We start from the raw sequence: 13,211 nt of genomic DNA on the forward strand, positions 1-13,211 counted from the left end.
GACATCCTGAAAAGTCATGATTTTTATCTCTTGTGCCCATCCCAGAGATTGCTAACGTCTTCTAGAGCGTGGGTTGAGGAGGCAGGTGAGGGCCTGTCACCTTGCCTGGGGAAGAGTTGTGCAATCGATTAGCAATGTCTGCCCTGGGTGTGGGTGAAGCCAGCGGCAGCAGCAACATTGAGTTCCTGCAGTGCAGGGTTCCGCGGTTTCTGCCTGGTCTGCTTGAAAGGCGATTGGAATGCTGTCAGAACTGACTCCATGATTACAAGGACTCAACTTCAGGATGAAGTTACATACCCAATCAGTGTGCATTTATTGAGCACCTTTGATGCATGAGACGTACTCTTAGGCATTGTGGGAAATTAAAAAGTGAATCAGACTCACTCCAACCCACAAATAACTTGGTTAACAGAAGACAAAGAGTGTGTGTGTGTGCGCATGCGTGTGTGCACATGTGTGTTTAGGGTACGAGGTCATACAGAGCTGCAAGAAAGGGTTAGACGAAGGGAGGGACAGGAGATGTGTCAACGTGAGTGTGAAAGGTGGCAGAAGGCCTGCCAGTGACGGTCCACTGGGCAGGAAGCCCTGCAGTGATGTAAGGAAGGCTGTTGGGCTGGATAGAAAGGCAAGACTGTTTCAAACGGAGGGGCCAGAGCGAGCCAAAGCAGCAGAGTGGAAAGCTCCCAGCTGCCTGTGACTGGCTGGTGAGGGTCTGTCCTTGTGGTTTGATTCCAGCTTCTCTCACTCCCCCGCCCCCAGGCAGGCGGGCTGCTGAGGGCTTCATTAGCTTGTCATACTGATGCGACATCCATTTTTATAAGAGTTGTCTGGGCCAGGGGAAAACCTGCTCTTTGCAAAGATCATCTTTCATCACCATTTGACGTGTGACATATAACAAATGTCTTAAAGTAAAGGAGAGGCCTCCCTGGTATCTCACACTGTACATTTTATTGTAGACCTAAAAGAACTGACAAAGGTTCATCTTTATTTCCTTAACTACATACAGTCATCAAATATGCCAATGAAGAACATTCCTGAAGTCCTGTTACTCCGTTACATGAGTAAGGCAAAAATTCTTTAACACACTGCTGAGTTAGAAAGTAGTGTTGATTGGTTGAGACGATCGGTGAAAACAGCTTAAAATCGTAAACAGATGCTCACTCCTAACATGCTCTTACGTTATGTCATACATACGCATACATATAAACATGAGGTAGGGTTTTGTTAAATTTCTTTTGTAAATACTTCAAAAATGAAAGAAGAGCTGTTGGCTTTACTGAAACAGTAATAAAGAGAAATTACAAATTGAGGAAAAAATTCTTCTTCAGCCATATGCAGAAAGCTGTAAAGAGCCAGTCTAAGAAGCACCGAGAAATAGACTTGTCAATAAAATGAGGATGCACATTTTATATTTAGGAAAAAAATATGAATTCAAATCCACCTAATCATTCTTGTAAAATTTAGAGTGCATATTTGGAACACGAAATATGAACTTGGGTGTTGAGGGACTTCTCAGGCCTTCATTTTACTTATCGATTGGCTTGTGGCTATCTTCTAAGCAAACCTAAAACAGAGAAGGTGATTTCTATGATACTGAGTAAATAAGTTCCACCTTGCCTGCTGGGTGGCAGATCCAAAGCTCCCAGCAGGCAAGCTGGCTGTGAGTTCTTGTCCTCTCCCTCCCTCCTCGTCCCCTCCCCCTCCCTCCTTCCCACTCCCGTGCCCTTCCTGAAGTTTTTATGGGCAGCCGTAGATCTATATTTACCCACTATATTTAGTAAGTTTGATTATGCATAGCCTAAATTCAGATCTGAGATGATGATCCAGATTTTTGTTCACTGAGAGAACTTTTTTTCTTTTTTTAATAGGTTTACAGCAAAGACGAAGCACCAACTTACTTCTCGCTCTTCTTGCTATTCAGTAGGCTTGGTTTGCCCCAGGCCTTTGCCCTCACCGTGCTTTTGTAGCAGGCTCTGCTTGCACATCCGCCCATTCCAGTTGCTTCCTGACGTTTAAGTCACCACTCAGTTGCCACCTCTTCCGAGAAGCCTCCCAGATTATTCAATGTAAACAACGCCCTCATGCAATCCCTCACCACTGGCTGGCCTAACACTCTGTTTGTTTTCTGCTATCTCTTTATGCAGTTTTGGTGTTGTGTGTGTGTGTGTGTGTGTGTGTGTGTGTGTGTGTGTGTGTTTTAATGAAATACATCAGTCAGTAAGTTTTCACGTCATCGAGAAAAAATTTACATACAATAAAACTCAGCCCCTCTACTGTAGTACATCCTGCAAGTTTTGACAAATGCATCCAGGCATATCCTGCCACCAGAATGATCAAGATACAGAAAGTTCCACTGCCTGAACTTCTGCCACATCTCTTCATAGCTAACCCTTCCCCAAGCCCTTCCAAGCTATTCTTTGTATCTGCAGTGTTGCCTTTTCCAGAATGTCCTGTGAGTGGTATCATATATTAGGTAGCCTTTTGAGTCTGGTTTCTTTCACTTTCTTTAGCTTAGTTTATTTGAGATTCATCTGTATTATTATAAACGCATCGCTATTTCTTTCCGTTTTGTTACTGAAAGTTGTTTCATTGTATGGATGGATCATAGTTTGTTCATTCTCCATTTAGAAGACACTCTAGTTGATTCCAGTTTTGATGATTACAAGTAAAACTGCCATAAACATTCAAATACAGTTTCACTTCTGTTGCGTAAATGCCTGGGAATGAGATTGCTGGGTCATCCGGTAAGTGCATTTTTAACTACAGAAGAAACTGGTTAACTATGTTCGAAAGTGTCTGTACCACTTTGTATTCCTACCAACAATGAATGAGAATTCTGGTAGTTTCATGTCTTCACCAGCACTTGCTATCATCCCAATTTTTATTTTAAGCCATTCTCATAGATGTGTGGCAGTATATTGTTAAGGTTTTAATTTTCATTTCCCCATTGGCTAATGAGACTGAACATTTTTTATGTGCTTATTTGCTATTATATCTTCTTGATGGAAGGTCTGTTCGAATCTCTTGCCCTGAACAAAATATAGTTTCTTATTATTGGGCTTTTGAAAGTATTATATCATACATTCTTTTTATATTCTGGATACTATTTTTTTTTTCAGATAGGTGATTTCCTAATACTTCCACCCGGTTTGTAATTCATCTTTTCATTCTTTATCATGTGTCTTTCAAAGTTAAGTTTTTAATTTTCATAAAGGACAATTTTTCCTTTTCTCTTTCTCTTTCCAGGCATCATGTCATATCTAAGAAATTTTTGTTCAAACTAAAGATCACAAAGATTTTCTTCTATGTTTTATTCTCAAAGTTTTATATTTTTAGGTTTTCTGTTTTGATCCATGATCCCTTTTGAGCTAATTTTTATAGATGGCCTGAGATATGGATGGGAGGTCACTATTTTTATTGTGTATTGATATCCAATTATTCCAGCACCACTTTTAGAAGACTATCACCTCTCCATTAATTGCCTTTGCAACTCCGTCGAAAATCAATTGACTCTAATGGTGGATGTTTATGTTTTTAGTAATAACTTGTAGGTCTTGAGATGTTTTTAGCATGCCACATTAGATGTGTTTATATGGTATCAGGGATCAGAAAAAAACCAAAAATGAGTCTTTCGTTTTTGTGTATAAGTCTATTGTAAGCCCTAAAAATGGACAGAATAAAAATCGGGTGGAGATAAAGTTACTTATTTTGATGGAAAATTACCAGTAATTCCTCTCGGTAATGCCAATTATTTTAGTTCTCCCTAACACATACAAGCGTACGTGCGCACACACACACCTGTCCTGCTTTTCTGTTCCTCAGTAGCAGGTTGGAGTTGACTGTCAGGGAGCAGAAGGACATTACCATAGCTGAACATTTAACTGAGCATCTACTATATGCTAGGTGCTCTCCAAGATTTGGTCATTTAGCCCACATCCTCATTGAAGATACTGAAGCCTAGACATTAGGGAACAGTTGGTGAAAAAAATACAATCAAGATCTGGAATTCCCAAGGGAGTCACATTTTAAGCACCCTTATCTACTTAATTATTTAATTAAATACATCAGTCTGACCTGGTGCTCTCAGAGAGAAGAAGGGAAAAGGAAAGGCATCAGCTGTCCCCACCACCCACCACCCCTCTCTGTCTGTTTTGACAGTCCTATGGCCACCTTGAGTATCACTCAACCTAGACCAGCCCACACTCTGACCTTGTGGCCACTGTGTTTGTGCCTTTGTGCAAAGCAGGGGCTTGCCAAGGCCAAGGCCCAGGCCCTGTCCCCATGTTTCCTGGTTAAAACCTTTATCTTCTAAGGTGAAGTGAAAGCTGGACTCAAGAGTTACTAGTTCACATGGTTCTTGCACTCAAGAGGTAGGCTTTCTAAAAGGCTAGGAAAATTCATTTTCTACCCTCAAATCCAAATGATTCAGTCTGGAATGAACTACAGATCATCACCTAACTTACTGAGAGAGTGGGAGTGCAGAGACCAGTAACCAAAGGGAGAAAGACAGGAAACTAGCAATTACTGAAGACTATTTATGTCAACTGTTAAGTACTTGGACATGGTATGGACAGCCTTATGTTGTTTACTCCATTTCAAAGATGAGAAGACTGAGGCCTAGGCAGGTTAAATTGTCCTAGTGAACAATCAGCATGTTCTGAGGCCATAATCTATGCCCTTGACTTTACATGGCAGGATTGTGTAGGGGGATGGGAGGAAGAACACCCCCTTCCCGTCAGAATTAAAGATGGCATCCACATCCCTAAACGGGAATAGGCTTTAAAGAGTCCTACTATGTGTGACAACTTGCACAGAATGTAAATAATGGCAGCCTTGCCTGTTCTTTTTTTCCCCCTCCCATGACCTCCCAAGTTACCATTTCATTTTTCCATCTCTGCCAAAGAATTCCTGGTTTGGTTTCCCGTGTTTCTTCCTCTCTTTATGCTTTTCAAAAAGTACTATAGAGACACGATGCTTTGAATAAAAGCCTTGGGAGACATTATAACATGAGAGAAAGTCTTTAAGAAAGTAAAGAGTGACAGTGTCCAGTGGTTTTAATTGTTGGGTTGACTTCATCTTAACCCAATACAACTTCACTCATATTGGCTGGGTGTAAAGATGGGGAGTTTCTCCAGAAATACCTGTCATGTCCATTTCATTGCGGCAAGTTTTTTGTATCACACACAAGCTGAAATAGCTTCTAAAGAGAGGTATGTCCTGACTTACATGCTCTCAAAAAATGTCTCAAAAACATATTTTCAATGGACTTCATGTTTTAGATGAATTAGAACACCTACTACATAAAACCATCTGTTAGTGAGGGAAGGTCAGAGGAGCCCAGAGTTAAACTCCACATTTTGCAGGTGAGAGAAAACCCGAATGCCGGAAGGAAGTGACTCTGCCTGAGGTCACACAGCCCATTAGAGCTCAGCTGGAACGAGAGAGCTCGCTTTGTAGGACTACCTGGTGCTCCCTGTTTCAGGATCAGACTGGTACATATTGAATTCCATTTAATGGAACAGAAAACATTCAACTCCATCTCAAGATCCAAGTCTCCTTAAAGAGGAAGAGTAGATGTTTTTTTCTTTCTCCTCTTAGGAAAGATGGAATCAGCCTGACTCTCTTTACCAGGTCCTGTGGTCAGTTGAGATTTTGTAGATGTGGGTGTGAAATGGATGACAGCATTTCTTACCTGAAGAAAGGATTCTTTAAATCGAGGATGTTCCCAGATCTGAAGCCTGTCTGGTTCACCAGGGCCACAATCTGAATGTCATAGCTCTGCCTGGATGTCAGAAAACAAAACAAAACAAAACCCCATCATTTGACAAGACCAGATATCTTCACATACACTGAGGGCGCTGCCTACACGTAGCCACCCACCTCATGAGGGTTTGAAGAGTGCATGGGTGGCATCTCGTACAGGCCCATGTGAGCTTATCTGGAAGCTACTAATATTTCTTCGTTAGAAGAGTTTGATAGTTATAGTCTTGTGATCTAAAAAATTACAAAGTTAACTGTGTTTCTGGTTTTACCAATGGCAATGACAGAAATGGCTTTGATTAACAGAGGTACTTTCTGGGTCATCCACTGAGGTACCCAAACAATCTTAATTGTGCAAAGACTGGATAATTTAAAAATCTCATACTGACATAAAATTGCAGACTGCCAGTTAACAAATGTGAATGATTTTAAGAGACCCCAGATGAAGGCTCATGCAATTCTGGCAAGAACTGGCTGATAAGATCAGCTAATAAGACACATATCCTTGATGACTAATCTGGAGGAATTATGTGTATGGGATTTTTATTAGTCATATGTATGCCTGCTCTGCCTGCTGCTCCCCCTGCTTCTGCTCTCTTCTCTGACAAATAAATACAATCTTTTAAAAAATACGTCTTTCTTCAGATTATAAAGTGTTACATATTCATTTGTAGAACTAAAAAATAAAGAAAAATAGAAATTAAATAAAATAATCCTTAACATCACTGGACAAAGATTCTTCTACTATATTTTCTCACCATTATTTTCCCAACTACCATTTTTTTATAAATGTAAATTTTTAATAAAATCACCTAAAATATTCCTTCATATCTCCTAGTTTTATTTAACATAAGCAAGCACTTATCCTATAATTCCTCTTTTAAAAAATTTATTTGGGAGAGAGAGAAAGCAAGAGAGAGAGCATGAATGTTGAGGAGGGGCAGAGGGCGAGGGAAAAGCAGACTCCTGCTGAGCAGGGATTCCGACACAGGGTTGGATCCCAGGAACCTGAGGTCGTGACCTGAGCCAAAGGCAGACGCTTAACCAACCGAGCCACACGGGTGCCCTATCTTATAATTCTTGGCAATATATTTTTCAGTAGTATTACATGGGTATAGCATAATGTGTTTAATAATTACCCACTTCCAAATATTTATATTTTTATAACATATTCTAAACATGTAATAACATATTACTACTTATAGTAAAAAAAAATATCGAATTTTATGGGGCACTTGGGTGGCTCAGTGGGTTAAAGCCTCTGCCTTCAGCTCAGGTCATGATCTCAGGGTTCTGGACTCGAGCCCCGCAACAGGCTCTCTGCTCAGTGGGGAGCCTGCTTCCCCCCACCCCTCTCTCTCTACCTGCCTCTCTGCGTACTTATAATCTCTGTCAAATAAATAAATAAAAATCTTTTAAAAAAATCTAATTTTAGGACAGAAATTCTGCTGTAAAGGACATTCTTGTAATACAACTTTATGTCCTATCTGTGATTATTTCCTTGGAATAAATTCTTAGTGTTAGACTCACCAGACTATAGCACATAGACACTTAAGGTTCCCAATACCTACTGCTAAAATAGACATTTTAGAAAGTGGACTGAATTACTTCCTCACCTCCAAAGTACAAAAGGCTAATTTCATTACACGTCTTCTAATCCTTAATAATTTAAATGTTTGGGATTAACATATTATTATTTTAATTTGAATTTCCTTGACTGTTTGGCTTCTGTTTCAAATTCCAGAAATTACTAACAGATACAAAGGCCTCCCACCCTGTCATTACCAATAGTGGAAAGGCTTACATGTAATGTCAGATCCTATGAAACCTGTAGCTCCAGTTCTAGATTTTATCAGCACCAGACAAAGTAAGAGGAAAAGACATAAAAACATTTAAAAAAAAAAGAAAGAAAGAAAGAAAGAAAGAAAAATGTTCTTCGATTCTGTTTCAACTCCTATAATTAACTCCAAACTACTCTGCTGTAGGTTTCCTCCGTGATACCCACATCCAGTAGTTCACTGCATGTGTGATACCAGAAGGTAGAGGTGGGGGGAGGGAGACACAGAGACACCAGCTCTTAGGAGGGAGGCAGCCCCCCAGTCATGGAAAGGCTGAGAAAGTCTCACAGGAAATTCAGAGAGTGACACACATGCATATTTTTCCCAAAGGAAAGACACCTTCTTAACAATATTTGAAGTAATTAATACAGGACTTCAACCAGAAATGGGGGACCCCAAGGTCTGCGCAAATGTGTGTGTCCACGGATGCATATAAGGCACAAGGGAGACCTGCGTGGTCCCAGGTGTGGTTGGGAAGAACAATCAGGACATTCTTGCCATAGGGTGTTCACCAAGGCTCTCTTCAGAGCGCTAGATAACACTGTAACTTTACACTCACTTCTCTCAACCCGCTCTTCTCCCTGACCCAACCTCAGAGTCCTGGCTTTCCAGAAGGCAAAAAGAGCTTCATGTCATGTTAGGTCATGGCTCAGCATGGTGAGTGAGAGCTGAGGTTTGTTCTCCAAGCCCTTCTGTGGTGGTGGGGGCAGGGGGCGGCGGGGAGGATGGTTGGGCAGGCTAATTTGATAGTGATTCATCCAGCCAGGGGAGAATGTGCCCTTTCCTAAGACAGCATGAAAACCATTCACTCTCCTATCCCAGGAGCAGGTCATCCTGGTGCCACCACACCCAGGAGGCCGACTCCGGACTCCGTAATTAAAGTGCAATGTGGATAAAGCAACCAATAATGGAGACTCTTCCCTAAGACTGTACACAGGATCCTAAATAACCATGGATTCTTTTGAACCAGTTATGTGGCAGTGTTTATTCTCTAAACATAAAAACAAAACCTCATTCTCTGCCAGAATTAGTTATTTTAAATCTACGGAGATGGAGTCAAGTGACATACGTGGGGACATACTTCAGTTCAAGGATTAAGTGCAAAATCATTGCTTTGTATACCAACATTTCTTTTGTCATCAAGCAGAGATTGGAACCTTGAGAACAACATATGTAGGGCATGTCTTTCTAGGGAATGTGGTAATTCTGTTTTATTAGAGAAAACAGAAAGGTATAGTAAAGGGAGGGAGAGGCTCAGTGCTGACTGCCAAGGAAGAAAGGGGTAGAGAGAAAGATGGAAATAGAGAGAGGAAGCAAGATGGCAGAGGACTAGGAAACTAAAATAGCGTTGGGTCACAGGAGTTCAGCTGGATAGTTATCAAACCATTCTGAACATGTACAAACTCAACAGAAGATAGAAGAGAAGAAGAAGAGCAATTCTAGAAACAGAAAATTGACCACTCTTGGGAAGGTAGGACCTGCGGAGAAGTGAATCTGACACGACGGGAAGATAGACCACAGAGTGTAGGGGAATGGCGGGGCCGGCTCCCAGCAAGTGGTAGAGCAGCAGAGCACAAAATCAGAACGTTCAGAAGTCCACTCCACTGAGGGACATCGCTCCAGAGGCTAAGCAGGGGTAGAGCCCTCACGGGCACAGTGTGGTTTCAGGACCCGTGGGGTCACAGAAAGACTGGGGTGTCTGAGTGTAGCAGAGCTCACGGGTATTAAAGCGGGGAAGCTGTCTACAGAGACAGAGCCGAGGAGTGAGCTCTCAGATTGGAGTTACATTAAACTGTGATCTGCGGCACAGTCAGGCCACTGCTCTTTAAGGAGGGACCCCTGTGGTAGATCTGGGGAGACTCCCTCCTTCCTCCTCTGAGAGGAGCAGTGCAGGAGCCCACGGAAGGAATCTGCTGCATTCGGAGACTCCAAACGGGGCCATGTGCCAGAAAAAGAAATGCTCGGTCACAGGCTGGGTGAGATCGGAGTGTGGCTGGAAACCCGGGAGATGTGAAGGACTGACTGCTTTTCTCTGAGGGCGCACTGAGGAGTGGGGCCCTGGCTCTCAGCTCCTACCAAACCAGAGACTGGGAGGCCGCCATCTTCATTCCAGTCCTCCAGAGCTCTACGGAAATCGTCCAGGGAACAAAAGCTGCCGAGAGCAAACCCGAGCAGATTGCTTACCCAACCCCTGGCAAGGGCGGTGCAATTCCACCTCAGGTAAAGACATATGGGAATCACTGCAACAGGCCCCTCCCCAAGAAGACCAGCAAGAAATCCAGCCAAGACCAAGTTTTCTGGTCACTGAGAACTGCAGAACTCCAGAGCTAGGAGAAAGCAACACTTAGAATTCATGGCTTTTTTCCTGTGATCCTTTAGTCTTGCAAAGTAAAATTTTTTTAATTTTATTTTTTTCTTATTCTATTTTTTAACTTTTCTCCTTTCCTCTTTAAACTTTTTTTAAACTATTTTATCTTATCAATACCTTTTTAAAAAAATCTTTTTAAAATTTTCATAGTTATAGTCATATTTTATCCCTTCATTGCATTTAACCTTATTTTTTGTATACATATAGGTTTTTCTTCTTTAAAATTTTGGGATATAATTAATTCTAATAGATCAAAATAAACCCTAAATCTAGCTCCAGTCTCATCATATTCTTTTTTTCGTTTTCCAACCAACTTATCTTACCAATTCCTTTTAAAAAATATTTTAAAATCTTTTTCATCTTTACAGTCATATTCCATCTCTTCATTGTGTTTGCCCCTATATTTGAACATATATAAGTTTTTCTTTCTTAAAAATTTTGGGAGGTATTTTCTTCTAAGAGACCAGAATACACCCAAAATCAAGTGGGTGGCTCTGTTCTATTCTGTTTATTCAAACAATAAAAAAAATTTTTTTATTGTTTTTATCCCCCCTCTCGGCTCCCCCTGGTTTTGGGTCTCTTCTAATTTGGTTAGCATATATTTTTCTGGGGTCTTTGCCACCCTTTTAATATTTTACTCTCTCATTCATATATTCTTATCTGGATAAAAGATAGGAGGAAAAACTCACCACAAAAAAAAGAACAAGAGGCAGTATCAAATGGCTAGGGACCTACTCAATACAGACATTGGTATTATGTCAGAACCAGAATTCAGAATGATGATTATCAAGGTACTAGTTGGACTCAAAAAAGACATGGAAGATATTAGAGAATCCTTTTCTGGAGAAATAAAAGAACTAAAATCTAACCAAGTGAAATTTAAAAAGCTATTAATGAGGTGCAATAAAAAATGGAGGCTCTTACTGCTAGGATAAATGAGGCAGAAGAGAGAATTAGTGATATAGAAAACCAAATGATGGAGAGCAAAGCTGCACAAAAGACAGACAAACAACTATTGGACCATGAGAGAAGAATATGAGAGATAAGTGATACTGTAAGACGAAACAATATTAGAATAATTGAGATCCCAGAAGAAGAAGAAAGAGAGAGATGGGCAGAAGATATATTGGAGCAAATTATAATAGAGACTTTCCCTAAAATGGCAAAGGGAACGATCATCAAAATCCAGGAGGCACAGAGAATTCCCCTTAAAATCAATAAAAATAGGTCCACACCCCGTCATCTAATACTAAAACTTACAAGTCTTAGAGACAAAGATAAAATCCTGAAAGCAGCCAGAGACAAGAGGTCTACAACATACAATGATAGAAATATTCGAGTGACAGCAGACTTATCCACAGACACCTGGCAGGCCTGAAAGAACAGGCATGATATATTCAGAGCATTAAATGAGAAAAATATGCAGTCAAGAATACTATATCCAGCTAGGCTGTCACTGAAAATAGAAGGAGAGTTAAAAAGCTTCCAGAACAGGGTGCCTGAGTGGCTCAATGGGTTAAAGCCTCTGCCTTCGGCTCAGGTCATGATCCCAGGGTCCTGGGATTGAGCCCCACATTGGGCTCTCTGCTCCACAGGGAGCCTGCTTCCTCCTCTCTCTCTGCCTGCCTTTCTGCCTAGTTGTGATTTCTCTCTGTCAAATAAATAAAATATTAAAATAAAAAGCTTCCAGAACAAACAAAAACTAGAAGAATTTGCAAACACCAAACCAGTCCTACAGGAAATATTGAAAGGGATCCTCTAAGCAAAGAGAGACCCTAAAAGAAACAGAACAGAAAGGAACAGAGACAATATACAGTAACAGTCACCTTACAGAAAATAGAATGGCACTAATATCAAATCTTTCAATAGTTACCCTGAATGTAAATGGGCTAAATGTCCCAATCAAAAGACACAAGGTTATGAGAATGGATAAAAAATAAGACCATCAATATGCTGTCTACAAGAAACTCATTTTAGACCCAAAGACACCTCCAGATTTAAAGTGAGGGGGTGGAAAACAATTTAACATGCCATTGGACATCAAAAGAAAGTTGAGGTGGCAATCCTTTTATCAGATAAATTAGATTTTAAGCCAAAGACTATAATAAGAGATGAGGAAGGACACTGTATCATATCTAAGGGGTCTAGAAAGAAGATCTAATAATTTCAAATATCTATGCCCCTAATATGGGAGCAGCCAATTATATAAACCAATTAAAAACAAAATCGAAGAAACACATCGACAATAATACACTAATAGTAGGGGGCTTTAACACCCCCCCTCACTGAAATGGACAGATCATCTAAGCAAAAGATTAACAAGGAAATAAAGGCTTTAAATGACACACTGAACCAGATGGACAACACAGATATATTCGGAACATTCCATCCCAAAGCAACAGATTATGTATTCTTCTTGAGTGCACATGGAACATTCTCCAGAATAGATCACATCCCGGGTCACAAATCAGGTCTCAACCAGTAACAAAAGATTGGGATGATTCCCTGCATATTTTCAGACCACAATGCTCTGAAGCTAGAACTCAATCACAAGAGGAAAGTTAGAAAGAACTCAAATACATGAAATACTGAAAAGAACTAAAATACCAGGAAATTAAGGAATTCAGCAATCAGACAACAAAAAGAAATAAAAGACATCCGAATTGGCAAAGAAGTCAAACTCTCTCTCTGCAGATGATATGATTCTTTTGATTTGAGTTCAAAAGAACGCAAATACCAGGAAATTGAAGAAGAATTTTAAAAACTCATGGAAACAAATGAAAATGAAAACACAACTGTCCAAAATCTGTAGGACACAGCAAATGCGGTCCCCAGAAGAAAGTATATAGCGACACAAGCCTTTCTCAGGAAACAAGAAAGGTCTCAAGTACACAACCTAACCCTACACCTAAAGGAGCTGGAGAAAGAACAGCAAAGAAAGCCCAAACCCAGCAGGAGAAGAGAAATAATAAAGATCAGAGCAGAAATCAATGAAATAGAAACCAAAAGGACAGGAGAACAGATCAATGAAACTAGGAGCTGGTTCTCTGAAAGAATTAGTAAGATTGATAAACCCCTGGCCAGACTTATCAAAAAGAAAAGAGAAAGGACCCAAACAAATAAAATCATGAATGAAAGAGGAGAGATCACAACCAACACCAAAGAAATACAAACAATTATAAGAACATATTATGAGCAACTATACGCCAGAAAATTTGACAATTTTGAAGAAATGGATGCATTAC

General features: G+C 40.4%; 1 protein-coding gene across 1 annotated transcript in view; it reads right to left on the reverse strand.

Moving 5' to 3' along the window:
* Window positions 1-1,144: 1,144 nt before the first annotated feature.
* Window positions 1,145-13,211, reverse strand: part of LOC123952617 (histone-arginine methyltransferase CARM1-like) — a 287,622-nt gene continuing 275,555 nt past the window's right edge. Inside the window, exons 12-13 of the mRNA XM_046021869.1 lie at window positions 5,693-5,782; window positions 1,145-1,564 (exon numbers count right to left, since the gene is read on the reverse strand). Coding sequence (XP_045877825.1) covers window positions 1,555-1,564; window positions 5,693-5,782 — 100 coding nt within the window. The 3' untranslated portion in view covers window positions 1,145-1,554. The remainder of the gene's footprint in view (window positions 1,565-5,692; window positions 5,783-13,211) is intronic.

The sequence above is a fragment of the Meles meles genome, chromosome 11 (genome assembly GCF_922984935.1).
Source record: "Meles meles chromosome 11, mMelMel3.1 paternal haplotype, whole genome shotgun sequence".
Classification (NCBI taxonomy): domain Eukaryota; kingdom Metazoa; phylum Chordata; class Mammalia; order Carnivora; family Mustelidae; genus Meles; species Meles meles.